The sequence below is a fragment of the Caloenas nicobarica genome, chromosome 23 (genome assembly GCF_036013445.1).
Source record: "Caloenas nicobarica isolate bCalNic1 chromosome 23, bCalNic1.hap1, whole genome shotgun sequence".
Lineage (NCBI taxonomy): Eukaryota > Metazoa > Chordata > Aves > Columbiformes > Columbidae > Caloenas > Caloenas nicobarica.
Window position 1 is genome coordinate 4,663,331 of NC_088267.1, and position 27,291 is coordinate 4,690,621.

At 50.7% G+C, this 27,291-nt stretch overlaps 2 protein-coding genes across 4 annotated transcripts; one reads left to right on the forward strand and one right to left on the reverse strand.

Moving 5' to 3' along the window:
* The first annotated feature begins 479 nt into the window (after window positions 1–479).
* S100PBP (S100P binding protein) lies at window positions 480–21,866 on the forward strand. 3 transcript variants are annotated; one of them, XR_010607469.1, is made up of 8 exons: window positions 480–1,692; window positions 1,940–2,037; window positions 2,554–2,658; window positions 17,303–17,447; window positions 19,494–19,583; window positions 19,783–19,876; window positions 20,601–20,702; window positions 21,830–21,866. XR_010607469.1 is itself a non-coding variant. In XM_065650445.1 (5 exons), exons 1-5 carry the CDS (start codon window positions 550–552, stop codon window positions 19,509–19,511), a joined length of 1,509 nt encoding a protein of 502 aa, XP_065506517.1. In that variant the 5' UTR covers window positions 480–549; the 3' UTR covers window positions 19,512–19,771. The 3 variants fall into 3 exon arrangements, 1 of the variants encoding a protein (XP_065506517.1); XR_010607468.1 differs by lacking the exon at window positions 21,830–21,866 and having other exon boundaries at window positions 20,601–20,764; XM_065650445.1 differs by lacking the exons at window positions 19,783–19,876; window positions 20,601–20,702; window positions 21,830–21,866 and having other exon boundaries at window positions 19,494–19,771.
* Window positions 9,621–24,393, reverse strand: FNDC5 (fibronectin type III domain containing 5). Its single transcript, XM_065650452.1, has 6 exons — window positions 24,225–24,393; window positions 16,231–16,346; window positions 15,728–15,926; window positions 14,256–14,348; window positions 12,157–12,290; window positions 9,621–11,401 (listed from the first exon to the last, which is right to left on the reverse strand). Exons 1-6 carry the CDS (start codon window positions 24,301–24,303, stop codon window positions 11,360–11,362), a joined length of 663 nt encoding a protein of 220 aa, XP_065506524.1. The 5' UTR covers window positions 24,304–24,393; the 3' UTR covers window positions 9,621–11,359.
* Window positions 24,394–27,291: the final 2,898 nt, after the last annotated feature.

Consider the following 27,291-nt stretch of genomic DNA (forward strand, 5'->3'; position numbering starts at 1 on the left):
GAATGCTTTTCCTAACCTTTGTTGGGGACTGGGAAACCGGGGAGGGTCTGTGAGGCTTTATTTAACACCTAAAGCGCGCTCTGTACTTCAGGTTATAAAGAATAATTTGTGACTACTGGTGTTTGGTGTTAGAATGACAGACTTACGGCAGCTTTGGAGGAGAAGGTACAGGCTGCGTTGATGATTTGGGCTTGTATTAGTCCTGCTTGATAAAAACAACCAACCTTGTGCGTGAGAACACTCACAGGTGAAGGACTGTTTGTTATTATATGTTAAGACCTAAAATGGTCAGGAGTAGAGATAACAGAGACCAGGGAGTTAAAATTGTGCCTGCCGTGCCTCAGCTAGTGTTTTTGCCTTCCCTGTTATGTTACAGCATCTTTGGAAAAGAGCTGAGTTTCTTTTATTTAAGGTGTTGTCTTTTGCCAGCAGGTCGGAGCTGACTCCTGCTGATTTCTTTTCTGAAAGGGCTGATCCAAGGGGGCACTGGGATCAGATGAACTTCCGAACGGGCTCCTAGAGCTGTGAGCAAAACACAGAAGGGTCACCATGGATGACCCTCCCGCCTTTGGGCACTGTCGGTGTCATGAATTTGAACCCGCCACTCACGATCCAGTTCCCAGGCCCAAAAGGCTGTTGGATTCCACGGAGTGGGCTCAGGCCCTGCAGTCAGTGAAGAAGGTTTGTGTGGGGGGCCATCACTGCAGCACTCCAGATCTACCCTCTCATTTTCTGGATGATACTGGCCATGACGACCTTGTTGCCAGTTCTGCTGCATCCAAATATGACGATGTAGCCATTTCTCTAGATACAACCCCATGTTTTGACGATAGCGAGCCAGACGACTCCTTGTTGGAACTGTCAGATGGTGAAGAAGGGAATTCTCCTTTCAGTTACACCGAGGAAGAGATCCAGGAAATCTTGGCAGATGATTGCGTGGAATCTGAGCAGTACCTAAGCAGAAAAAGTGCGCTGAGCCAAAATGGAAATGCAGAGAGTGAAAAGGATGAGAGCAGCAACAGCAGCACCGGGACATCGGTCCTCGGCGACGACACAAATGTGGCCTCAGAGATTGCAGAGACACGGAACGTATCTCTGTCCAGAGAGAGTTCTTCGCTGGATTCCGAATGTTACCCCAGCCTTTCAAATGAAAGTGTGAGTTTGGACGAGAACCAGCTGCAGTCAGCCCGAGTAACTCTCATGTTGTTTGACCTTGACATTCGGGAGCTTCTGAGTCTGAGCCCGATTGATGCTGATGATGTAGATGAGCCTCTGGAGAACGGTTCTTTGGAGGAAGCCGAAAGGGAAGCTTCCGAAGCGATCGGAAATGATTGCCTGGGGTGTGAGAAAGCTGCTGGTAGCTGTGTTCTGGAAGAATCCACAGATGGGCTGATGTCTGAGGGCCAGCAAAGCCCGGATTGCCCGGGAGAGACTCCTGTTACAAGCAGAGATGTGTCAAATATCCATGGTGACCATGCAGAAAGATCCGTGTCCTCTTCTGGCCCTGCCTGTGGCCAGAGCACAGCTGATGAGAGCTCAGCACCCATGTTGCCCGCATGTCCCACCCCATCTTCTGGGTCCAGAAACCAAGAACTTCCCAAAGCAAAGAGCTGTTTTTCAAGGAAATTAGACTTTCTAGAGGACGATGAGGGGGAATCTACAGAAGCTGAACAGCCATCAAACAGCATTAAAGTAAACACACATCATAATTCTTGTGAATAAAATGTTTTTAATTCCATTACTTTTGATTTATACTTGTAGTAATGTCCATGTGCACACAATCGTGAGCTTTTACACACTAAGGGAAGGATTTAAAAGTGGACGAAAGTGTGATTTATTTTATTTTATTTATTTATTTTTTTAATGTTACTGTTTAAGCACGACTTACATGGAGTGATTTTTTTTTGTCTGTTAATCCCCTTTTTCCTCACCTTTCTAGTTACGCGATACAGCTGTAGGCCAGATTGGGCAGGAAGAGACGACCAGTGCAAAGAAGCCTGGCAAAGTTATTCCTGTGCCACGGGAGGAGGAAGAAAGGTAATTTCTTAGGAGCCTCTAAATGCCTTTGCACTTTGAGAAATGTCCCAACAATTTCCTAAAACAATTTGGTCGCATGCTGGTGGCTTTATCTTTATTTTTTTTCTTAAAATGCACTGAAATAGAGGGGAATGCACTTAGTATTTTACTCTGCAAGATACTGTAAGGGGGGAAGAATACAGGGCTGGTCCAAATGGGAAAGAATGTTGGTAAGATAGTCCTGAGCACTGGTCTGCAGGGCAGGAGAAGACACGTCTGTGCTGGTTTGCCTCAGTGGCCGCTCTCCTGGAGCATTTTCCGGCAGATGGCAGCAGCAGAGCAGCTCTCTCCTGCTTTGCTCTCAGTATGTTGTCTGTGCAGCTTTATTCAAATAAATACTTTTCTTTTTGCAATCGTAGAATTGTGCTACAAGAAGTTCGTGTCTGTACTAGTTCTATAAGACACTTTGCCCCCTCTGTCTTCTGTAACATAATTTGACAAAATAAAAAGATATTAACGTGGTCTTTTATTTTAAAGATTGAATCAATGGATGTGCATTTTGGAAGCAGAGCTTGAGCAAAAGAAACCTTTATATCCAGAGTGTGCCCATCCGTGTGAAGAAAACGGGAGCTCCTACAGCAGGTACCCCTGATGGGGTGGGGTCAGGCGGTGCTGGTGGGGAAGACAGACATCCCACAGGAGCCCTGGTCCTGAACGTGTATTCTTCTATATTTTGAATGTATTTGCTTTTTAGAGGGAAATAAAAACTGCCTGCTACACTTAGTACCACTGCCATGCCCTCAGTTCCCACACAGCAATTGGTCTTGTCCCAGGACTGGTTGAGTTTCGTAGTCTGGGATACCCGGTAAACTACTGGGGACTTGCTGCAGTAAATCAGGGATGTCCCCAAAACACGCTTCTGTCACTTGGGAAGAGCAGAGCTGGGCTCTGGCTTGTTGTGTTGGGAGATAACTTGTTCTTGTCAGTCCACACCTATGAACGTGGACTCGGGGAATATTTCGGTTAGATGCTGAGATTTGGATTTACCGTTAACACCTTTTACACGCCGCTCCTCTCAACGGTGTAGTCCAAGAGCTGCGGAGGTTTAGAGGAAGGTGTCTGTGAAGAGCAGGTATGGAGAGTGGCTGAAGAGCAGGATCTAATGGGCAGAACTGGGATGTTCTGAAGGGCAAATAGTGTTCTGGTAGCTTCCAGAGCCGGCCTCCCGCTGTGGTTATTCGGAGTTGTTCGTGAGTGCAATAATTGTCGTTTCTGGAGAGTTATAAGAAAGTGACAGTTTTGTGGCTCATTGCACGGAGCCTGCACTTATCTGGGCAGCACGAACAGCTGCGTAGCCACAGGGCTGCTTTCCAGCCTATGAATCCAGCGTAAGTAATGCAGAGGGGACTAGGCAAGGAAAGCTAAAATGGCCTGGTTTCTCCTCCTTTCAAATTAAAAATGCAAGACGTATGTTCTGAGTCACAAAAAATCAGTCAGGAGCTCCAAATCAGCAAGGCTGGTGAGTGAAAGAGAGATCTATTTTGCTGGGAGAGAATATTGTCCGCGATGCAAACAATTTGATTTTCTTATTAGTGCAAACCTCTCTTATTCCAAATAGCTGTAGGCTTGGAATTCAGCCCGACAGGCAGTGTGGGCTTTCCCAGTTGTCCCAGAAAAGCCTCCCCAGTGCGCTGTGACCCTGGATGGTCCTTCTGTGCACCTGGGTCTGCAGCGATGTCATTTGCGTAAGAGATGTAGAATTGCAGAATAATCCTAAGAAATTCCTAAAGGAAAATTAGCAGGTTTCAGAGCCAGCAAGGGAATTCCCTGTGGGAAGCAGGAACTGATATATCGCTGCTGCAAGTCTTTAGTTCTGGTTTGTATTGCAAATCTCCTGGCGTTTGTTTTATGGTAGGGTTTGACTTTGCTTCATGATCTGTCTGCTCTTCCTTGTGTCCTGTCTCCTGTTCCTTGCTCATGTCTTGTCTGAGTGAATTACAGGCTGCCTGTAGTACAGGCTTTGTCTTTTCACTTATCTACATGGTATTTTCCACTTGCAGGTTCTCTATAAATACAGTTTTCGTATCTGTGTTGGATGTGTTGCCCAATCTTTGAACACAGACTACTTCAAATAAATCCCTTTGTATTCAGAGTAAACTTTTCACATCAAGTGAGTTGGGAGATCACCTGTGCTTCTGGTTGTTCTTCATCTCATTCTCATTTCTAGAGGATATTCAATCTGAATAGATACATTTATTTGTGGCTTTGCATAGGGATCTAAATGCTGCTGAGGCTGCGCTGCAGCAAATGTAAAAATGAGCTGTGATTTGAACATCTGCTTGGAAATGGGCGGCTGAAACCGATAATTGACCACAGAAGATTTCTGCCAGCTGACCATTTGTTAGATTCACACCTCATTATGGCCCTTTATCCAACAGTAAATAGAATAATATCTTTCCTAATGAGATCCTCCTCAGCAATTCTGGTTCGGGATCGGTCTATAGAAGTAACGAGGCTCCTACTTTTATAACTGTGACTCTTGGACCTGAACCTTGGCATTAAATCTCCTACAGGAATTGGGTTCCTTTTGAATAACATTGTTTTAAATTGTAAAAAAGAGCCGGTGGCTGCTGCCCCCCTCCATTTGGCAAAGACAAAATTGGGTTAGTTTGCTGAAAACTCGGGAGCAGCTCTTGATTTACCTGCTTTGGATCTGTCTTGCCTTGTTCTGTTGTTCTTTCTGTCCCTGAAAAGTTTGTCTCCTCCTTTGATTGTTTTTGCTTGTGGTTACATTTGTAACTTTTCTTGTAAAAATGTTTTGTGAGACTTGCACTTCAGTTGATAAATATTTTGCACCTGTTAGATGTGGTTTTCTTTTGTGCTACTTGTCTCAGTGCTGCCTCCAAATGACTTGGAGGATTTGTAAAACAGAGAGGTGGGTTGATCTTCTGCAAAATGCTCTTCCCAGGGGTGCTAGCAGGGCCTGCATGGCCCTCACGAACCCCTCAGGTGTTTATAGGTGGATTCTAGAGAGCAAATTAGGTTTATTCATGGAGGAAATTTGACTATATTTTTATTATAGTAATTTGGATTTTTTGCTGACACTTTTGGCTACTGTAATTTTAAAGAAATAAAATGTAGGTACTGTACTAATGTCTTTCACTGTTGTGGTTCATATATTTTATTATTTTGCCTTTCCATAACGCCTTTCAAATCTGGAGTGGGACAGGAAGAAGTGGCTTTAAAAAGTGGGCAAAGTTTATCACTGTCCTAGATGTGCAGCGACTGAGGCACAGAGAATCGAAGTAATTTGTCCAAAGGATAAGCAGTGGAGCTTGGAACAGAGCCTGGTCCTGCCTGACTGCACTAACTCTTTGATAATGCTGCTTCCATTAACGAAATAATCCATATACAGCAATTTTGTGGGGCAGGGATGTCTCTCTCTTATTTTTCTGGTGAGTTGTGCAGGCATGGGCGGTGCATGCCCAGTGTTAGGGCTTTGTGTCAGTAACTGATCTTCTCCAGTTAATAATGTGTTTTTAATGCCAGAGTAGCCTCCCATGTACCTTTTACCAGTGTAAATTTTGCCTTGTGTAGAAAGAGAAGGTGACATCCCTTGATTGAGTAGCGTGGGGATTGTTAGCACATGGTGGCTGTTGTCTTTTAAACTGGTGAATCCCACGTATTAAATTGAAGAGACTTCTCTGGAAAAGGAATAATTCACTTGTGGTCCTGAGGGCAGTTTCACGTGCTGTCCAGTTGCTTGTCATATCTGTAAAATCCACATTCTCCTAACGCAAATAATGGAGGAATTTTGCTTCAAATCTCCCTGTTCCAGGCATTCTGAGAAGAGTGAGGGGTAGCAAGAGTCTGACTGCGGAGCCTATTCCCCTCTCTCCTTGCAGAAGGAGACCAGCTTGCCTGCTGGAGGGTTTGTCTGATATTAAACCACAAACAGAGTGGCTCTTTGAGGGTCCCCAGCGATGCAGGGCTGGTGGCAGCTGCCGCAGTTACACCCCGCGGGTACAGCACAGCTCTGTCTGGGGCCATGATCGATGGTGGCTGCTGATCAGCGGCGATAGAACAGAGCGGTGGGAAGACCACGGGCAATTTGCTCCCTTTGCTGTGCACGCTGAGCTGTTGCCTTTTATCCCTTCCTGGATTCCCATGCTAGCTGTCTTGATTTTGTTATATATCTCTTTATGAGATTATTAAGCGATGCATCGCAGCCAGGGTGTTATTAATATTAGCCTTCTCTTAAAGTAGGCACTCTCTTGCCTGTTCAGCCATGCTGAGAAAATGGAATTATTCTGAACAGACAGCACCTCACCGCAACAGCAAGATGATGGTGTTTGTACGTGTTTTGTGTCCCAGACCAGCCTCCCTGCGCTGGAGGAGCAGGTGTCTCCTCCTGAACGTGTGTTTTGTGGCCTTTGTGAATGGAAATCTCTCGCGTGAATGAACGCTGCCGTGGAGCAGCTCCGCGCTTTGTAAAGGCTTTAGGCTTCCGGGCAGCCTTACTGCTGAAAATTTCATTCTTTGACATCGCAACCATGATTCACATACACTGAACGGCAGAGAGATTGTGTATGAAGCCTTTGTGGAAGGACATACTGCGTGTTTGCTGCGAGAATGTAGCCAAGGGCTCTGTTTATGATTTTTGCTGTAGTAAAATCCAGCTACATCAGATAAGACTGGAAGAGACTGTTTTGTGCAAGCCCAGCGTGAGCTCAGTGATGAAATGCCTTACAATTAAACACTGAATAACATTCATCAATGTATCACAGTCCACAACAGCAGCTAGAAAACAATGAGACTGAAATTAAACTACCATGTGGTTAGGGTTTTTTTTTCTGCCAGCCTCTTGAAAGCTAACCAGCTCTTCCCTGCTTTTGTGCTGTAAGGAAATTCTAAATGAGAGGAAGAAATTATCTCCTGAGATGTGAAACAGTGGAAGCTGATAATATTCTCTCTTTGGTTTGCGAGGATGTGTAGTACTGTGTTGGTTGTATCCTCGGCAAAACAGGTCTGGATGGTATAAATAGGTTATATTTAGCAGTTGGTGGCACTTAGTGCGGAGGGTTTTGTCAGTTAAAAAGGACAACAATGTGCTAGAAAGTGTCAAATGGCATCGTGGGGCTGTGTCATTATTGCCACTCAGTGACTTCGCATCCACTGTGTTCAGATCGCGAGCAGAAAAGCAGCTTTTCTGCTGCCAACTTCGCTGACTCCATCTGGGATCTAAAATTCAAGCTGTGTCTTTCCTGGCTCTGTCGCTAATAATAAAGATTCTTCATTTGGAACTTAGTTAAACAAAATTGATGCTGAGGCATGAGCTGAAAGAGAATCCAGCTCAGTCTCCTCGAGACGTGTGGGCTAAAGCTCTAACAAGTAGGAAGATGATAATTTTAATCTATAAGGTCATCAGAGATTTAATAGACACCAGATTTGTGCAGGAAACAGAAGATATTTTAGCATAACAAGCATGCTGATCATACAGCTTTTGAACAAATGCTAGAAAGCTGGTTGAATTTGGTCAGCTTGGCTTCTGCTTCCAGCCTAGCCAGTGATAGCTCATGACATGTCGTTAGGAAGATTTTCTGCAAATCTGGGGAAATTACATTTGGTCTAACATATGGTATAATCTTCAGCCCTCTCCTTGGGAAGTGGAGTCTAACTACTCAGTCAATGAATTGCCATATTTTTATCAGCAAAATGGATGTGCAGCTGTGACACGAGCTTTTGGGCGACGTAACCTTTAATGTCTTCGGCAAATACTGGCATTAGCCGCCTGTTCCTCTCCATTTACATCTCCTCCAGAAAGTCATTACCAGCTGAGATTATACTAACACTTTCTGTCGTGTAGGTGTTTCCTCCTCTGATGCTATTGAACTGTCGGGGAATCAAATGCCTCATGTTCTCATTTTCCTCTGAGGAGATGGAGAACAGAGCTTGTGCTGCTGCTTGTTGTATGCGGGGAGGTGGTGAGAAGTGGTTGGTGCTGCGTGTTGTGAGTTGGAAGGACGTGCTGCGCGGGATTGTTTGCTCCACACCACCTCCTGCGGCTCCGTTTGACTTCAACTTGTGGGGGAGGAATATATTGGCTAAATTGTACTTGTAGGCATAATATTACAGTGTTCGAAAGGATGAAGGCAAGTGGTGCTTAACTTTAAACCCGCGCTGCGTATGTTGGCAAAGCGTTCTGTTTTCAGCTCCTTGCTCCGTATTGTGCCCACGGTCTCTGCTCAGTTGATTAATGGAAATCAATGGGATTAGTCCTCAGGGGCTGCAGGGCATCGGCAGAGGCAGCTGGAGAACCGTTTGCTTTTGAATTCAGCGGGGAATCGGTTCTTGAGGGCTCCCTGGGATCCCTGGCATGCCAGCCCACTCCTACTCACTGCTTTTTAATATTTATTGAAACCTCCCTTTCCCGGCTCCTGCTTCCAACAACCACTCAAAATCAGCACTCAGGCGAAAGCATGCGGGGAAATGTGGGGAGCTTTGAGACTGCATTCTTCTGTGGCCCTACATGACTTTCCTCAGCACTATCTTATATTTTTTTTTTTCTTGTTCTCTTCCCTTTTCGACTATAAACCACCTCAGGAGTATCTTTTGGCAACTATTGATGAGAATGAGTTGTCTCTTCTAAAGCTGAGCTTAGGCCTGAAGTCACACAGGCCCAGAGCTTTAGTGGTGTCTCACTCTCTGGGGTTACAGTGGACATTGCTACTGAAAGAGCACTTAAAGCTTTGATGGTTATGACCTTCAGAAAAGCAGGATCTTAAGCAACTTTCTTCTCCTGTAATGGGAAACACCTTTTCATAAAGTGTGGACTTATTGCATCCCTTCGACTCCTCATTGCTGAAAACGTTTCCTTTAAGAGAGTCACTTGAGTTGGATAGTTTGGAGTGCCTCTCTCACGAGTTGCTGCCAGCTCACATTTTTCTTCTCACTACGAGCATTATTATCTGACTTTTAAAGCCTGCAGTTATGGAACATAATGATAACCCTTTTACCTTCTGCCACATTATGGTGTGAGTACTTAACTCTGCGCCAACACCGACGCTTTATGTTTTAATTCTTTTCTGCCAAACAAGGAGTGAGCACATGTCTGTTAGCATAGAAATAGTTTAAATCTGTCACTAGAGAACAACAGTTACTGTAAAAAAAAAAAAAAAAGGGGGGGGGGTGGGGAGAGGGGGAGGGTGCTTGCTTGGCTCTCTGCTCTAGGATTACGAGAGAGCATCTCCCTTCTCGTTTTGCATGTGCTGCTGTACCATCTGTCCTAAATCTCCCTCCCTTTATAGGGATATGGATTCCAAACGACACTTCATTCTTGGGAGGTAACAGGCATGTCTGAAGAATCTTGCTAGGTACGGCTGTAGTGCTATTTATGTTGCTTTTTTTTCCCGCCTCATGCTGCATCCAGAGTGAAGTCTGAACCTTTCTGGTTTTTTACACTCAGATATTGAGAAAACACTTTATGCTGCAGTCCCCGAGAAATCCAGAGAAAGTTCCCCTGTTCTGTGTGTGTTCTGCTCAAAACAGGCAAAGATGAGATATTACTGAATTCGGACGTTACAAGGACACAAGATATGCCTTTAATCTTTTATTGTACATTATAAAATGTTTATTGCTCTGTCTGTATCAGAGATGTTGACCTCTCCCTCTTGGTGATGGAGGAGTATGTTCTGGCAAAGGATCCACCGAAGAGACCTCTGGGGTTGGCCTGCCTTCTGAAACCGGCCCGAGGGAGCCCTTGCTTGTCCACCAACACATCTGCAAACACATTCCTAGCGCCTTTCTCCCAAATCAGTTATTTTGGAAAGGCTGGTGACAGTGGAAGAGGAGAGATGGCTGAACTCAATCAGCCTGTTTCTTTGCAGGGGCTTTTAAACCAGGCTTATCCGAGCACAGGTTTGTTGTAGCGAGATTCAAACCCTACTCAGGCCAACCTGTCTTGGTGTTTGATGGAACAAGTACAATCTTGCCTTATCCCCTAGTGCATATGGAATGGTCTTGTGGAATAATTAAATAAATACAGATACCCCGTAGCACACTACAAAGAGTAAATCATTTTCCATGTGATGGACTCATATCTACCAGCTTCCAGAGCACCAGCAATCCCAGGGATCCTGTCAGCTTGCAAACATTGAGCACTTAATAAGAGAGAGGAGAACCCCAGCCCTTTCCTGTTCATGCTCATCCTTTTCATGGAGAACTGCCTCCCGCACATACCTGGCATTGCAACGTCACAAAAATAGTGTGGACGGGATGTGTAAGGAGAACCAGACCTTCCCGCAGGAACCCCACTAAAAGAAGCAATTTAAGAACTTAAGCCCTCAGAAAAAGGTCCCTTAGGCAAGAGCCTTTCGCAATAAATAGCTATCGCCGCTGGAGACCTTGCATAGCAACCGGTATCATGAGTTTTTTTCTTTTTTTTTCTTTTTTTTTTTGCTGACTGGCTACATTTTTACAGACCTTGTATCACACTGGTGGTGGACTCAAGGCCCAGCTGAAAATACCATGAAGAAAATGGCTGAATTTCGCCTGGAAGCTAAATAACAGCTTCTGGTGGCCCCTCATGTCTGTGCCTCGGGGTTTGGTGTGCCCCGATATCTGAGCTGAAGAGCACCAGTGCGAGACGGGAGACACAGCAGCGGTGGAGACATGCTGCATCCTCACCAGAGAACAACCAGAGCAGTTCTCGCAGTGGGAGTGGAAACTGGGGTGTGCCTTTTTGTTCTTTTTCTTTTAAAAACCCACCTGCCAGATGTGTTACACAAGACACATCAATGGGACAAAGCAAGCCGAGGGCACACAGCAGCCAAGATCTGGTCGCTAGTCGTGTCTGCGATGAGTTTTCCTCCTTTCTTGCTTGGAGAGGAATGACAGTGACTGATGCCTGAGCTCACCTTAATACTGTCAGGATGTAGTGACAGTGAGACAAAATAAAGATACAACAAAACCTTGTACCTTTCCAAAGATGGGAAAATTGTTCCAGAAGACGGAGTGTGAGGGTGGAGAGGAGTGTGTGAGAAGTTACTCCAGCCCAGGTGATTCACGAGTCCAGTGCAGGATCACTGACAGCAGCCGCCTTGCTGATGCTTTTCCATCTTAATCGTTTGTTTGAGTTTCAGGGTTTGTTTGGGGTTTTTTTGCAGGATTTTTCTTTCTGGCCAGATGTTTTGCAGAACACAGACAAGGAGGTGTATGCCAGGAAGTGACAATCACTATGTCTCTTTTCAAACTGCTCCAACAATATTTCACCTCCCTCGTCATCGAGGCTCAGAGGCAGAAAGTGGGAGTGAGGAATGGAGTCCATCGATCAGGTGGCAGGCTGTCACGCTTCGATGATATTCACTGAGGGCTTGTTTTTTGGAAACTAGAAGAGAAGAGGAGACAAAGGAAGAAAGAATTTACAGAAATCGCTAGAGAGGGAAGAAAAACACATCAGAGATCAGTGTAGTGTGCTGCTCAGTTTTTTGTTTTGTGAAAGTTCTTGTTCCCATCCTGTCAGGATAATGAAAAAGGGCTGAGTTGGGGCGTTAGGCTTATATGGTTCATCCCTGTCTGCTTCTAGATTAGTGGACTATTTCAAATATTTAATAAGTAAATATGAAGTGGTGGGGATGTGCCAGAGTGCAAGTTGTGAGCAGAAACACAAGGAAGTTAATGGAAATAAGTTGGTATGAATTATAGGCAGGAGTCTGCTAACATTATGGATATGGAGATCTTTAATGTTGTGTTTATTACCAACCACGCTCCTGCTCATCAGCTCTTCTGTTAATTGCAGGAGTAGTATGCCCTTTACAATGTGTGGGGGGAAGGACCCAAGCAGCTCAGGGACTGCAGCATTGCTCCGTGCATTTTTCTCCCAGGCACGTTCAGATATTTCAGAAATTTGGGTTAAAACCTGTTTTACTGATGGACGTCCGGGCTAATCCAGAGGTGAGAGTGAAGTGCTGCTGTCCTGCTGCGCCTGGGAAGCTCAAGGCCGTGGACGAAGCTGTTGTGTGCGTGGGTGTCAGGGGATGTTTCCTTTCTGCATCCCGGCTGGCATGAGGATGCTTAACAGAGGCTGCTTTTTGGGTAATTTAGCTGAATCCCAGCTGGACGCTGATTTGTGCCTGGTCTCACCTTGCTGCGGAGGAGCCCTCCGCTCTGGTGCTCAGGAGTGCTGTTCTCAGAGGCGCTCTTGACTTTCTCCTTGCTGTTATTTGGCTCGTTATCTTTGATGATATCGTACTGTCTGCAAAACAGGGCGATCACCCCTAACAGGAAAAAGCATTAGTGATCACACAAATGAGCTCAGCCCCCGGAGCCTGCAAAGATCAGAGATCCCTTGTTTGCCAGCCGGCGCTGTGCCTGCTGCTGGAGATCTCAGCAGCGTTCACGATTGCTCCTAAGGATCCTTTTCTAACACAGCCCTCTGACTGTTTCCTTCTCGATGCCTAATTCTGTGCTAAACAAGTTAGACAGAAGGACAGAAAATTAATGATATTCCAACTTTCCTGTCATTAAATGGGACAAGTGTTTTAGCACTAACTGTATGGTTAAATGGGATCTTTGCTTTGTGAACTCGGGAGCTCCTGGAATTTCTGGTTAGTGAAAACGTGTCCTCTGATCTTTCTCCTCTGGGGTGAAGAGCAGGAGCTGAGCTGGCAGAGAGGCAGGTACCGCACCTGCCTGCGTTTGATACAAACCGGGGCCTTCTGAGCAGCAGGACAACATCTGCAAATATGCAACAGTGACGGCAGCAAAACCAGCCAGTGGAAATTTCCTCCCTCCCACACACGCAGGCACATGAAGAGAAAAGCAGGGGCAACCATGACACAGAAGGAGACTGCAAATGTGTTTCTCAGAAACCTTTGTGTGACATTTTGACCAAATCGCTTCTCTCCCTGCAGATTCCAGACACAGAGATTAAAGGGACCCAGGCAGATGCTGCTTCTCCCTTACTGAAACATATTCCATCTCTCCTCATAATAAAACGTAAGCGAAGCTTTCACCAGATCATCACAAACTGCTTTACAGAGCAAAGTGTTGTTATGGCGGCTGCCTCCAGGTGTTACTGATAAACACAGTGGTCCAAATTCTTTCTCGCATATGCGAACAAATGGCTGATCCTGGGAGAATAGGTTAACATCTGCCACAGTCACACCTTCTGTGATTTCTGATGGTAAAACTGAGGCGCAGGGAAGCAAAGTGCTGTGAACAACACCAGAAAGACAGACAGCACGAGAGCTTGGGCCTTGTCACAGCTCAGAGCCCTCTGCACAGACCGGTTCCAGCTCACACTTGCTAAAACATCGTCGTATATTCAGTTTGTGGCCAAGTTAAGGGCTGGAAAGGGGGTTTTGTATATTGAGACTTTGTGAAGAACCCAGTAGATGTACAGAGAATTTCCCCCACCTACTTTCCTTTTTACATGTAAGTCATCTGTCTAGAAGGGAAATTGTGGTATTAGCAAATTCTTTGTTCAGATGCTGATCTGAGTTTTAGACTGTACTACAGTGGGAGATGAATCAGTTGTTCAATCACTTCATGTGATTATTCATGATTGTTTTTACTGGCAGGGAATTTAAATTTGAATGCGCACAGCTTAAACTTGGCATAAATGCTGAAAAGATCATGGACTAGAGGTTTTGGAAGCCTTTTGGTTAATATGTTTCTGCTCATGTCCCTCTTCTTCCTATTAAATACTATTCTTGGTATTTTAATAGTGGATGTTGAAAGGATCTGGGTTTATTGGTGTTTTGATGTGTGAAGCTATTCGTCCCTTTAATGCATCTATTATTTAGTTGATTTTGATGTGGATTTTAGTATCTATATAATAGTGGGTGTTGAGAGCATGACTTTTAAATTTCCATTTTGCATGAAAGTTGGAGTCGTGTAATAGCCAGATAATTAAAGTGACCTGTATCGTTTGAAGGGCTCAAGTCATCCCGTTGGCTGGCCAAGGGTATTATCATCAGTGCATTCTGGAAAAATCGCGATTACACAATTAGCCATGGTGAATTAGGCAATTGGCTCATCGAGTCCATTATGTATTTTGGGCTGGACCGGATCAGACCACAATTCACCTGCTTTTGGCACTTCCCTGCTTGTGATGCTGCAGAGGAAGCTGAGGTGGGAGGAAAGGTTTTTTTGACATCTTACATGATTACACACACAAACCAAGCCAGGCAGTGGGCCCTGGGGATGTTACACGCTTTTGACAGAAAGATGGAACTGACCTGCCCACATAAACAACACCACAACAATGATGAGAATTTCCCCTGCTCGCAGCTGTTGGTTTTGCTTCGCCATCTCCTTCATCGTCACCTCATCTGTGCAAGGGGAAAGAGAGATCGTGAAACCCAACCGCGTGGCTCGGGCTGTGCCAGACACCGGGTTAACAGCGCCCTTGACTTAAATCGTCAGCGTGTCAGGGTCAGAGCTACCAGGAAAGAGTTCTTGCTTGTCAGTCACATGAGCTACACTTTGAACTCACGGAGCATCAGCTGCTCTGCAGCAACTGCCCCTGGAAACCTGCAGAAGGGGCGAGGGAGGAGCAGCAAGACGGGGTCTATGAGTGCTTACAGCAGAGGAGCTGCCACAGGGTAAATCCACATTATCTGGGCCCATGGCAGCTCCGTCTGCCCTGTCTCTGGGCTCTGTTAGTGCCTCAAAAAGCCTTGTATGCTTCAGCAGTTCCTCTCCCAGCTCAGAATCGTGGAGCCTGACATGATATTTTTCAGTGGAGCCCTGGGATTTGGAAACAAGTAGAACCTTTTTGCAGGGCGTAATGCACCTCCTCGGCTGCAAAGCACTAAGAAGATTACAGTTCAGGCCTCCGGGGAGGGAAGCACTGCTCCTCTTAGTGCTTTCTGGTGAACAGCAGCTCAGTATTTACAGACACCAAATCATTTTAGCAGAAGGAGTCAAGAACTTGCAACATCCGAGGAACCATGGCCAAAACCCCTGCAACAGGCTGGGTTCTCGGTAGCCGGGCAGTAACCCTTCATATCCCAGAGCCCTGTACTCCCTAGCCCTTTAATAGCAGAGATTCTTGCTGGCAGGAAACCTTCAATAGTCTGGTTTGGCTTAAGGGGAACAAGTGAAGGAGCTGCCAGTGAGGAAGTGGTATTAAAATCCCAACTGGACACAATCCTGGACAACCTGCTCTAGCTGACCCTGCCTGAGCAGGGCTTTGGACTGGGTGATCTCAACAGGTGCCTTCTAACCTCAGCTTCCTGTGATTTGGCAGAAATATTTTAAATTTAAGAGAAGTGAGAGTCTCTAGGTATTTTTTTCCCCTGCTGTTCTGGAATCCAAGTACAGGAGGCTCAGCGAATCCCCCCCAGCTGTGCTGTGAGCACAGTGGTGCTGTGCCCAGTGCCATCCAGGGCTCTGGTTCCACATGAGTTCACAGGCTGCTCAGGAATTTCCCCTGGCATTCTCCATACCCTGCTCCCAGCCTGGAAACCTCCTCATTTTGCCTGTTAAACTTCATCTGAAATGGGAGAAATGCCTTCAGCAGCACCTCCTTATCGCTTTGTGCACCCGGCAGCCTTGTCTGCTGGGGACACTCAGGGCATCTCGCTTGTCCATGTGAGATGGACACTGAGCCCTGTGTGCCTTTAACCCCACGATTCTCATTGCACAGGGTCCTGCTTTCCTCTCCTTGGGCGTCCCAGGGGCCACGTAGGAACTCACCCACACTTGCCTTTATTTTTAGAGGCTAGTTTTTCAGCTTCCCTGGGGGTCTTGAAGAGGACTGGCTCACTGGCAGGGCTCTGGCCTTGGATGCTGATGGCCTGGACATGCACAATGTACTCAGTGTCCTCCTCTAGGTCCCAGAGGGCACAGGAGCGGGTGGTGGTGTTCACCTCCTGGATGAAGCGCAGCATCCGCACGTCCTTCTTCTGGAAGCCGAGAGAGGAGAGCACAGAGTGGTGGAGAGGCCTCTCGTGTGCGCTGCCGGCGTCTAAGACCACTTCTTCCTGCCCTGTCCACCACGGACGTGGGGACCTTCAAACCCTTTCCTCTCTGCAGCTCCCAAAACGTGAAGAGCTGCTGCAAAGAGGACGGGAAGCCAAGTCTCCTCACTGGCCACGAGGGACAGGACGAGAAGGAATGGGCTTAAACTGCAGCAAGAGAATTTGGAAACTGAAGGGACCTGGGGTGAAGATGGACCTGGTGGAAACTGAGTAACTGTAAGCACCGTACCTGTTGGGAAATGGCAAATCCAATGACAACTTCATCTTCTAGAACGTCCCAAGTCACAACGGCCGAGTTGGCTTTCAGGTGTTTGACTGTGACATTGACGGGAGCCGACGGGCTGTCTGCAGGAGGGAGAGCAGAGCCTGTACAGGGGCAGAGTCACAGCAGGAGACAGAGCAGGGGCGAGGAAGGGACTGGGAAGGACCTCGCTCATGGTCCTTCCTCTGTGTTGAACTGGGAACGGGACCTGGAAATCGCATGTACCCCATGTCTCAATTACCAGTGAGGTTCTAGGAGATCTCTGCTGAGAATGAGAGTTGCGTTAGGCACGCGTGAAATATCTGACCCTTGGAAAGAGTTTATTTTGGCGACACAGCAGACCCCCAGTAGCTCATTCATCTCAGCCCTCCCAGCCACGTACCACGTCCTCTCTGTTGTTTCCTATTACGGTTTGACAGCGACAGCTGGGAGGAAATGCAAAATCTGCCCTGCGAGTATGAAAACTGAATGCTTTGATGAGCACTCTGGAGGTTTGAAATTTGGGAGTAGTAAATGGGAGTGTTTCTTTTGCTTTTCCCTGTTAGTTCGACAGAAACATTTTGATCCATGTTTTGTGGCTGATGAGCTGTCTCTCAGATGGTTGCAGGACATGCAGCAACCCTCTGCTCGCAGCCAACGGGGCACAACCTGCTGCAGTGGCACTGATGGACCACTGGAATGTGGAAAGGGCAAGCCAGGAAAGCCGTAGTCATTTTTTTCACTCTCATCAAAGAATAATACTTGTATTGCTTTGTAACCATTGCACAACCTTCTGGGGCTGAGGTCAACAGAACAAGAAGGATGCATGTGTGCACGTCTCCAGTAACACTTGTTGGATTTATAGGCAGTCCCAGCCGCCTGAATGTGGCCGAAAATATTCTAGTGGTAGTGTCAATGTCTCCTGACGACTGACTTCACTCCCAGTGAATGTTCCCCTGGGAACAGAGAAAATAACGGGAGCGCAAAATTCCCCGGCTGAAGGTCAGTGCTGACCTCCCCTCCACAGAGTGATGACCTTATTCCTTTCTCTCCTTCCCAGACAACACCCAGAGTCCAGCCTTCCAAGCTCCCCTTCCTCACAGCGGGGAGACCCCAACCCACCAGGGAGACCTCCGGGAACGGCATCTCCGGACAAGGCGTTGGGACCCGGACTGATTCTGGCGAGTCCTTCAGTGGGCAAAAAGGTGCGTGGCTATGTTTGCGTGAATCTGGGACTCAGAAGGAGGAGCAGCAGGTGACCATGGTCTCCAGGATTTCACAGGGGGACGTGTCCCTCCTCTCTGGAGTAGATGATCAAGTTGGTTTTGACCAAGGCTCTGGCCTCCATGAAATGAGGCGCTGGTCTCCAGCCAGCTCTCGGAGAACGGAAACAATTATCGTCCTCACCCTCAGCTGCAACAACAGGGCCAAGGACAAGCCGAGGAGGGGACACGGATCGTCCCCCCCAGCCTGGACACCTGGACTCAGCTCCCTGCTGTGACACAAGGAAGGGACGTGTGTCTGCAGCTCCGCACCTTCCCCGTGACTGAACCCGTGTGCCAACCAGAGCAGGCTCTAATTTTAGGAAGGGGCGGTCAGCAGACGGGAATGCGGACGGGGAAGGTCTGTGAGTCATGTCTGATGAATTTGCTAGAACATACGGAGGACATGACGGAGTCGAGAGATGGGAGACAAAACAGTCTCCAGCTGCAGCTGGGCACTTCGTCCTTCCCAAAGTACAGCTGTACAGTTAAATCCCGGCATCTTTGTCTTTCCTGGATATTTTTAGGAGCTATTTTTTTTTTTTAGGAGCTACCACCCAGCTTAGGTTGAGGAGACCTTTGAAAAGAGATGAATTAACCCCCCAGGAACAGAGTATCCGGGAAGAAGCTTTGTGCTGGGCAAAGGGAACGTACAGCACACCCTGTGTCCCCTTTGAAATTTGTGACCTTGAGGGAGGCACAAGCACAAAAAGTGTCTAAAGTTTCCTGATGGCCTAAAACGTGGGGGAGTTGGACAGACCTGGCAGAGCTGGAGAAGAAGAGCAAACAACTTCTCTGGGAATTGGTGAGAGGAGGCGAAGGGCTGCGAGGCAGAAGGGAAGCACTCGGTGAAACTGCACCCCAGGGCTTGGAGCCTGCAAAGCAGAACTGTGAGTGTAGGCAAGGGAGAAATCAGCTGATGGGGATGGTCCAGAGCGCTCTAGAAAACCCCCTTCTTAGTAATATCTGAGGGAGAGATGGGGCTGTTGAATTCAGCAGATAATAGAATGAAATCTAGGACAGTAGATCCGAGCGTGCCTTTCCTTTCACTGCCAAAGATTAGGAGAAGCTACACATAAATCAGTGGTGTCAAACCAGAATAAAAGCGATATGAAAAGAGAGTTAAGTGCAGCGTTCAATGGAAATACAAAGCCAGGAAAATGAGTTTCCTGCTCCCAGAGCTGAATGAATAATTTGGAACCGAAATTTTAATCCATGAGGATGCTTTTCTTCTCACTCCCAGGAGATGTATGATGAGATCATGACTTTCTAAAAAACTAATCACTGTTCCAAGATATTCCACATTGCTTTGGGCTCCTGGGGCTGATTGCGGCTCTTTGTACCACCAGCCCGGCTGAGGTTGGGTGGAAAAGATGTAATTTCTGTTTCCCAGCTGGCTGCAGGGGGTCAGTGTCTCTAGCAGGGCCTTGAGGTGCCAAATCAAAACATTTGGTTCCTTCTAGAGTCATTTACGACTCCTGGAAACTTCCCTTGTGTGTCTGCGGCAGCCAGGGAAGCGGCTGGTGTTTTGGGAGGGGGCACAGAGGGTGGGAGGGTCCTGGGGGCTGTTCCTTCCCCGCTGCAGGTGAAATAGCGGGGAACACGCTGTGCATCAAACCCTCCTCGTGTGTGTTTACTGCAGAGACGCTGAGCACAGCGCAGCCCCTGTCTGGTCTGTAAGGGCCCATATGGTATGAGGTTTCTGCTTTGGCAGTTTAGCTGCATCCCAGCGCAGAGGCTGCGATGCCTGCCGGAAAAAAAAAAAAAAAATCACACATTGCAAACTGGCAGAGGATCTGTTTGGGCAAATCTGAATTGGAGCTGTGCGCTTGGATGAAAAGATGCTCTTGTTCTCCTGTCAGCAGAAATTGCAGCCCCCTCTTTAAGGGGAAGCCTGGATTAATTAAGATGAAATCATGATTTTTTTAAATGGGAATGGCTGCTTCAAAACTGATCGTGCTTAGACCGTGTCTTGTTTCCTTCCCACAGGGACCCTCCAGCAGGTGAATCGTCATCCTGCGTCCCCCAGGACTGTGTGTCCCAGCTCTGCCACACTCCTGGGCCTTTTGGGAAGAACAGGTCAGAACTGCCTCCGCACAGCAAGACCTGAGCGATGGAGATTACCCTTAATCCCCTCTCAACGCTGAGAACTCCTTCTAGCCTCTCATTAAACTCTTTGCTGATTATTAATGGACTTTTATTTGAGAGAGAAGGGAAAAAAACCCCACACACTTTACAGCTTTTGGGCTGATTCCTCCTGTTTCCGTTATCGACACAGCAGCTGCTGGCTTGGGGAAGAGGAAACCACCCCTTGTGTTGACTTCACCATTGGAGAACAGATGGGACAGGGAGGGAAAATAAGAAGGGAGAAGGTTTGTCTCCATCCCACTGCTGCTTTCACCTACGAACGGGGGGCTGCCGGTCGGGGGGAGGTGGGGCAAGAAAAGGGCATGTCGAAGACAGCAGGGTGTCAATCGGGGAGGTACCCAGGCCACAGAGACATCACTGGGAGAAGCTGTGAGCTCCTGGCTGCTCTGCTGCGGTCCCTGTCCCTCCTGTCGTGTCTCTGTTTTGAAGCCACTCTCAATTTGCACCTTCTGCCATGAGCTCTCGTGGTTGGCCTGGGGGGAGAGCCGGCTCGCTGCCTTTAGCCATGCAACCTACCGGGGAATCGTTGCTTGGAGTAAAAGGAAGAAATTGTGACATATCACACCCTTGGGGGTCACCACTGCCAGCCGAGCCCTGTGCCCAGGGTACAGGTTTGGAATTAGAGCCAGTTCCTGGATGTATCTCCCCAACCTCCCCCAGATCATCTCCTTCTGAATTCAACTGTCCTGCAAACTCCAGCCACTTGGTGGGAAATGCAGTTTATTCCCTACATGGGCAAGGTTCTGCTGTGGTCACAGCATTTCCCAGTTCACTTTGCTCCTCTCCTTTGCTGCTGCAAAGGGCTCAGCTGCTTCAGAGCCCCAGGACACAGCCCAGCGAGTGGGGCAAAGCACCCGTGGGCCTCTGAGGTGCGTCCTTCTGCCCTTTCCTGCGCGAAATGGCCAATATCAGCCTGAAATCACAGTACTCTCTGTTCCTGCACCGCAGCCTTCCCTGTGGACACGGGAGATGGAAGGACCTGACCTGCGAGGGGAAGGAACAGCCCGTGGATCCCGTGGGTTGTTCACACCAAGCGCTGCTCGAACGCAGGTACAAAAATCTCTCCTACCCCTGCCTCTCTGAGCCTTTCTTTGCTCTCTCAGCGTGGCTCCTGTCAGTGGATATAATTGCTTCTCACTTTTCTGGGGGACGTAGGAAGAGCTGGCGCTGCGTTCAGCTCCCCTGAGGGTTTTAATGAAGGAAACCTGTGGGGGAGTGGGAGGGAGCAGGACCCGCTGCCCCCCTGGCTCCCGCCGCATGGAAATGGGACCGTGTGCTGAGCTCTGAGGATTTCAAAGAACTGAAAGACCAACCGGTAGTTCTGCAGTCGGGGAAAGAGGCAATTATTTCCTGCTGACCGCCCACTCTCCTGTACAAACAGGATATTAATAGGCCACCCCCTCGTACCCCCCGCCCCTATCGCTGATTCCCCAGGCAGCAGGTGCCCAGACATCCCGCTGGAATTGCTGGTGGGGAGGATGGAGCCTTGTCAGGGAGCACAGAGATGCTCGCTGTGTCCAGGAATTCCTCAGGGCCGTAGGAAGGGGATTTTACTTTGGGGAATGTCCCGTGCTGCCAAACCTCGGGCTCTCTGCGTCCCAAAATTGGGTGGGATTCGCTCGGCTCTCAACAACGCCAGGACTTGAGTTTTAACACCGCCAACCCAGAGCGGAGTCATTGCCGTGGTGTGTTCTATCCAGGACCCAAATGTCTGGGGACGACTGGATCCTACGGTCTTTTCCAGCTCTTCACAGCCCACGGGTATTTAATATTAGAGAAATAAGAGAGAAATCAGTCGGTGGCAGAGAGGGCGAGCAAGCCCGCGGGTTTCTCGGCCAGCTGCTGAGTGCCGGTACCCAGAGCTCTCCCGGGAGTTTGCTGCCTGCTCCCGACTCTGATTTTTACTGCACACATAAAGATTTACATGCTTTAGTGCTCAGTACATTCCTGCTTTTAACTGATTTATCCTTGAGTCAGGCCTTAATTTGGCCTCTGGGTACTATATAAACCAGGAGGGGTTTATTTAACAAGAAATGCCAGAAGGATGAGGCCGTGTTCAGTACCAGTATGCAGGTACCACTCCGTGAGGCTGCTTTTGGATCCTGCCATGGTTAACGTGTGCGAACGCGTCCCTCTCCGGGAGGGATCTCCGTTTTCCACATGTATGTTCCCAGCAGGAGACAGCGTTCGGAAAAGGATGGCACAGCCTTGGCTGCTTTGCACAGCAACCTCCCTGCTGAGAAGCTGACACCGAGGTTAGAAACCTCCACGTTTCAATTAAATCTCTCCGACGGTGGATGCAGAAATCAATAAAGTGCTTACGCCATCCGTCAGCTGCCCAGGAATCTCCGTGGGATGGGAAGGGGCCGGAGCGGGTTGGTTTGCCATCTCCAAATATCTGTCAGACTGATCGCTGCTTTCTGGTGCGTGCCGAGCTTCACCCGCACGGCGCTGGTGGGATGCTGAGGGCTTTGGAGCATTCATGGGGAGGTTATTTCTCATCTTGTCCTGCTCCTGCATCCCCTCCTCGCTCAGCTTGGCATCAGCTTGCCAAAAACTGGTCCTGACTGGCCAAACCCCCTTTCAGAGCAGGGTCTGCACTCTGCCGCTCACTCGCATCAGTGGGGGAATCTGCACTGGTCCTCTCCCATGGGCAGCAGCTTTAACCTTTCACAACGGGCGTGATTTTAAACCCACCTGCATGAGCTCTGGGCACAAAGGGCAGGGCCGGCCGAGCCTTCAGCCCTGCCCGACCCTGCTGGGGACAGTTGCATCTCCACGGGCTTTTCCAGTGACTCTTGGCTCGCCTGCCTTGGTGGCCTTGTGACCACATCGTTGGGTAGGACTGGGGACACAGAGCTGGTGATGATGCTGCCGCTACTTCTGTGTGACCTTGGGAAGATCACTCCATCCCCTCAGTCCTCTTTTCCCTCTCCGAAAAACAGGAGACAGCACAAGTTCTCCGCCTCGCCGGGGCGCAGGGACAGCACATCACAACCCGTGGTGACAGAGACCACAGAGAGAGGGGACAGCGGGGGAGTGTGACACAGCACCAAGGTCACGCAGCTTCCTCAGAGCCCAGAACCGAGTCTCCTGCCTCCCCATCACACGCCGTAGCCATGAGCCGGGACAGATATTTGTGTTTCAGAGCTGTCCGGCTCCTGCTGTGGCACCGACACCTTACGGCACAGAAACGCTGCCTGTGAGACAGCAGCAGAGGCGGCTACGGGCAGGGACACAACTCCATGTTTACTCTCAGACACTGGCTGAGGTGATTCAAGGATAAGGAAGAGCAGGGGAAGTGGCCCAGTTTACAGAAAATCGGGAGGGCTGTTACAATCACAGACGCCTGCATTGTTGCCGTGGTGTTTTCCCCATCACTCCCTCCTTTTGGGAATGTTTCATTAATCTCCCCGGGGTCTGTCAGTCGTGAAACGGCAACTTCAGAGTGCCAGTGTCTGGCCAAGGACGTGTGTGTCAGAGCCGAAGGCATTCAGGGGGTTGCAGCAGCCCCAGCGCGGGCAGGACAAGGGCAAATGTAACTCCAGCAACTCCTGGGGCTGGATCCAGTGCAGGAATTTCCACTCCCCGGATCTCTGCATCCCTAATAGTCACCCCCAGCCTCCTGGAATGCAAGATATTCTGGCAATCAGCGTTTTGCAGATCAAAGCAGCTGTTCCACCAACATCTTGCAGCCAGTGAGGGAGACAGCCCGTGGCTGGCCACGCAGAGCTGGGAAGGGCATCTGGCTTGGGCTGGGGAGCACCCACCAGCACCTGCCCAGACGTGGCACCCGCGCTCAGCCCGGCTGATGCAGGGGACAAGAATGGGCCTGAGCACGTCCTGGTCACTCCAAAATTAGAACTAGCTCATGGGGACTTTGCTTTCCCGAAAGATCCCCCACTTCAGAGGACCCACTTGGCTCGAAGGGGCCTGGTTTGGTGTGGCGGGGATGCTCTGTGCCCCAGGAGAGGGGGTTCCTCCGGGGCAGTGGTGCTTCCTCAGGAGCTCCCAGGGCTCTGGGCAGTGCCTGGCTGGGCCCTGGGCAGCCTGGGGTGAGCGGGATTTGGGGAGGGGGTTTGCCTAGGCTGCCGTGCTGTGGTGTTGGCAGAGCTGATCTGTTCCTGCCTCCTCTGCTCTAGTTCAGCTCTGTGACACGAGCTGGTGCTGCTGCTCGGGGGCAGCAGAGCCTTTGCCTCCCCCATGCCCAGTGCTGGGTGGGGGTCTCTGTTCACTCTCCCCAAGCCCCTGTGTTGACCCCACATTTCTGTGACCCGCTGTCCCCAGGGCCAGCTGTGCACACCCACACTGGGCCACCAGTGGGGACCAGAGCTCGGCGCTTCCCAACATCGGTACCCAGGGGCTGTGTGCCTGGAATCCCCCATCTCTCCCAAACCAAATTACCAACAAACTACCGCCGGTGATCCCGCCAAACTACGGCCCCTCGGTGCAGCCCACGCAGCTCCCGCGCTCCCCGCGCTGCTCCCAGCCGTGCGCACCGGGGGCACTCTCCACGCCGACCCCCCCGCCCCGAACCCCGGGCAGCCCCTCGCGGGGCCCGGCGGCCCTTACCTGCCTCCACCGGGCGCAGACCGGCGTAGCTGAGGCAGAGCAGGAGCGCGGCGCCGGTGCAGCCCAGGAACGGCTCCATCCCCCGCCGCCGCCGCGCCGCGCCGGGCCGAGCCGCTCCGGGCCGGGCGGTACCGGGCCCCGCCGGCGGCGCGTCCTGCGGGCGCGGCGGCTCCGTTCAGCACCGTGGAGAGCGCCGGGGCCCGGTACCGCCCGGTACCGCCCGGGGCCGCCCGGTGCGGCTGGGCTGGGCACGGCTGGGCTGGGCTCAGCACCGCCCGGGAGCGGCCGGCACGGCTCGGTTCGGTTCGGTTCGGTTCGCTACGGCTGGGCTCGGCCGGGAGGCGGGGGCGGGCGCGGCCCCGCCGAGCCCCGGCTCCGCCCGCTGCAGCGCCGGGCAGCCCCGCTCCGGTCCCTCCCCCGGCCCCGGGGGCGGCGGGACGGGGGCGGATCGGGCCCCCCCTTAGCCCGGCCCCGCTCCCTGCCTCAGTTTCCCCGTCCCGCCCCTCCCGCCCCTGCTGGCCCAACCCTCCCGGAGGCTGCTCCCCACCGAACCCCCGCTCCACCGGGGACAGGAGACAGACCCGAGACAAACCCCCCGTGCACCGCAGCTGTGACATTTCACCGCCGAGGTTTCACGCAGCCCCTGCCGGTTTGCCAAGCTCTAAATTCCGAGGTAATGAGGATTAGATGAGCAGCTGGAATTAGCTGTGCCTCCAGGTTAATTAAGCTGGCAGCTCTCTGATTTATGGTAACTGGTTGAAAGGACCAGAAACCGTTTCCCCAGCTCAGCAATCAGATGCCAAGCTGCACGTTGCTGGATGGGGGAGACCCTGCTCCAGCCACCGTGACGTGTCCTGCCCCTGTGAGGGTCCGACTGTGGTGGCCCCACCAGCTGCGGTGGCCGCAGGGTGCCATGGGCAGGGATGACAGGTTCCAGATGACTCCATCTGGGAGCACCCTCTGGGGTCTGGGCTGTGTGTCTGGGTGGCATCACTCTCAGCGTCTGTCTGTCCTGGGTGTTTATTTGCTGCCATCTGCCAGGGAGCACAGTGTGGCCTGTGGGCTCCCGGCAACATCAGTGGGGTCCTCATACTTGTGCCAAGCCTGGTCCCTGCGGTTTGGTTTATGGACTGGTGGTTTCTCGCCACTCTGCACCAGCAGCATCAACAGAGCTGCGCTGGATGAAGTGGGGAGTGAATCAGGTGCGAGGGGCTCAGCGCTGGCAGCCTCTGCCGCCTTCCCCTTCCCATCCTTCCGCGGTGGTGCTGGGGACCCCCTGGCCATGCACAGACCGCAGTTGTGCTTGTGGATCACAGTGAGAGACACCCCAGCTGAGGGGTCCTCACAGCTCCCAGTGTCTCCTCACAAACCAAGCCACTTCCCAGAGGAGCGACAAGCACCCATCACCCAAGAGAGACCCAAAAATCCTCCACCAGAGCCAGGAGACAACCCTGTCCTGCCAAATCCCGGCCTTGTGCCATTCCACCACTCTCTTTGCTCAGCCTGAGATGATCGCTCCCAGCACGGTGTCTGTGGCAGTGCCAGGGCTGTGAATGTGCTGCACCCCACCGTGGTGCCGGGACCCTTGGCTGCAGTGGCTGCTTCCCAGGGAAGCACCTGCAGTTCCTCCCTTTCATCTCCATCCTGGCAGCAGATTAAAATTTCATCACTTCAGTGGCAGAGAAGGTGCTGGGGAGGAGCAGGAGCCCCAGGCTGGCGGGGGGGCTCAGCCCCTCGCCGGGGCAGCCTGCGCTGAGCTCAGTGCCCACTCCAAACTCAGCCTCACGTGGATGATCTCAAGCAATGGAGCCAGGATTTGGGCACAGCCATGCCGGGGTGGCTGCTGACCAGGCTCCTGCATCCCCTGGGCCTCCGCTCGCCAGAGCACGAGGCTGGGCAAGAGACTCCGTCGTATGTCGGGCTCCTGCCCGTGCTCCCCCCTGGGCTGTGCATCCAGAGCAGGACCATGAGCCCTCAGCTCTAAGGCAGACGCAGCCGAACCAGCTCCAGCTGCCAGCTGAAACGTGAAGCTGAGGTCACAGCAGGATGTGCCTCCACGCTACCGGCAGCGGCGTTTCCCTGCACTGGTACCGACAGCCCCGAGTCCCCCGGCAGCCGCGAGATGGAGGGATTGTCACACGAAACCCATCACTCCCTGCAGCCAGGCTGACTGGCCGGCCCTGGGAAGGTGCTGCCTGGGCTGGACTCCGTCCTGTGCCCACAGCAAACCCAAGCACACGGGATGGACAGTGTTTTGTCCTGGTTGCTCCTGGCAGATGCAGGAATACTGGTCCCCATCATCCCGCTGCCTCCCAGGCTCCCACAAGAGGGTTTTTGATGCATTCTGGTATTTTTCCAGAGGCTGAAGACAGTTAACACCATAATTCCTTGGTTTTTCCTTTTGCCCTTTCCAAATAAAGGGGAAACATTTGCACTTTTCCAGCTGTGTGGTGTCGGCCATCCTTTGTGGGTTCCCTGGGGACATCACCACCGCACTCAGGTCCCCTCCAGTGCCTCAGGTCCCACCTGCCTCTGGGTGCATGGGGTGGCCCTTGCTGTGTTTGTCCCTTCCCTGTCCCCTCTCCTTTCCTACCACCAAGTAGGGCCTTTTGGGATGTCCTGGCCCCCCAGGTCTCCTCTGGGCTCCTCTTGCCTCCCCGTGCAGCGCGGAGCCTCCTCCAGCTCCCCAGCCCATAACGGCACATCGCTATTCAAGTCACGCAACTCCCATCGTGCGTCCCCAGTGTGCCAATTAAGTCACAGCTCTAATTACGCACTTAAGGCTCGCCAGTCGCTCCTCTTCCTTCTTGCATCACCAGACAGACACCTGGGAGGCCACCAGCTGTTCCTCTCCTCACACCCAGCCCGTCCCATCCCACCTCACCCGAAACACGCTGGGCTGGGCTCTGGCAGGAGCCAAGTACCAAAACCACATCCCCGTGACACAGAAAACTGTCCCTAAATCAGCCCTGTGGGGTAGGGCCATTGTGCGGGTCCATTTTTGGCCCAAGCTCCCTCCTGTGCAGCTCATGAGGGAAATGGATGTGGTGTGTGGAGATGCTCTGGA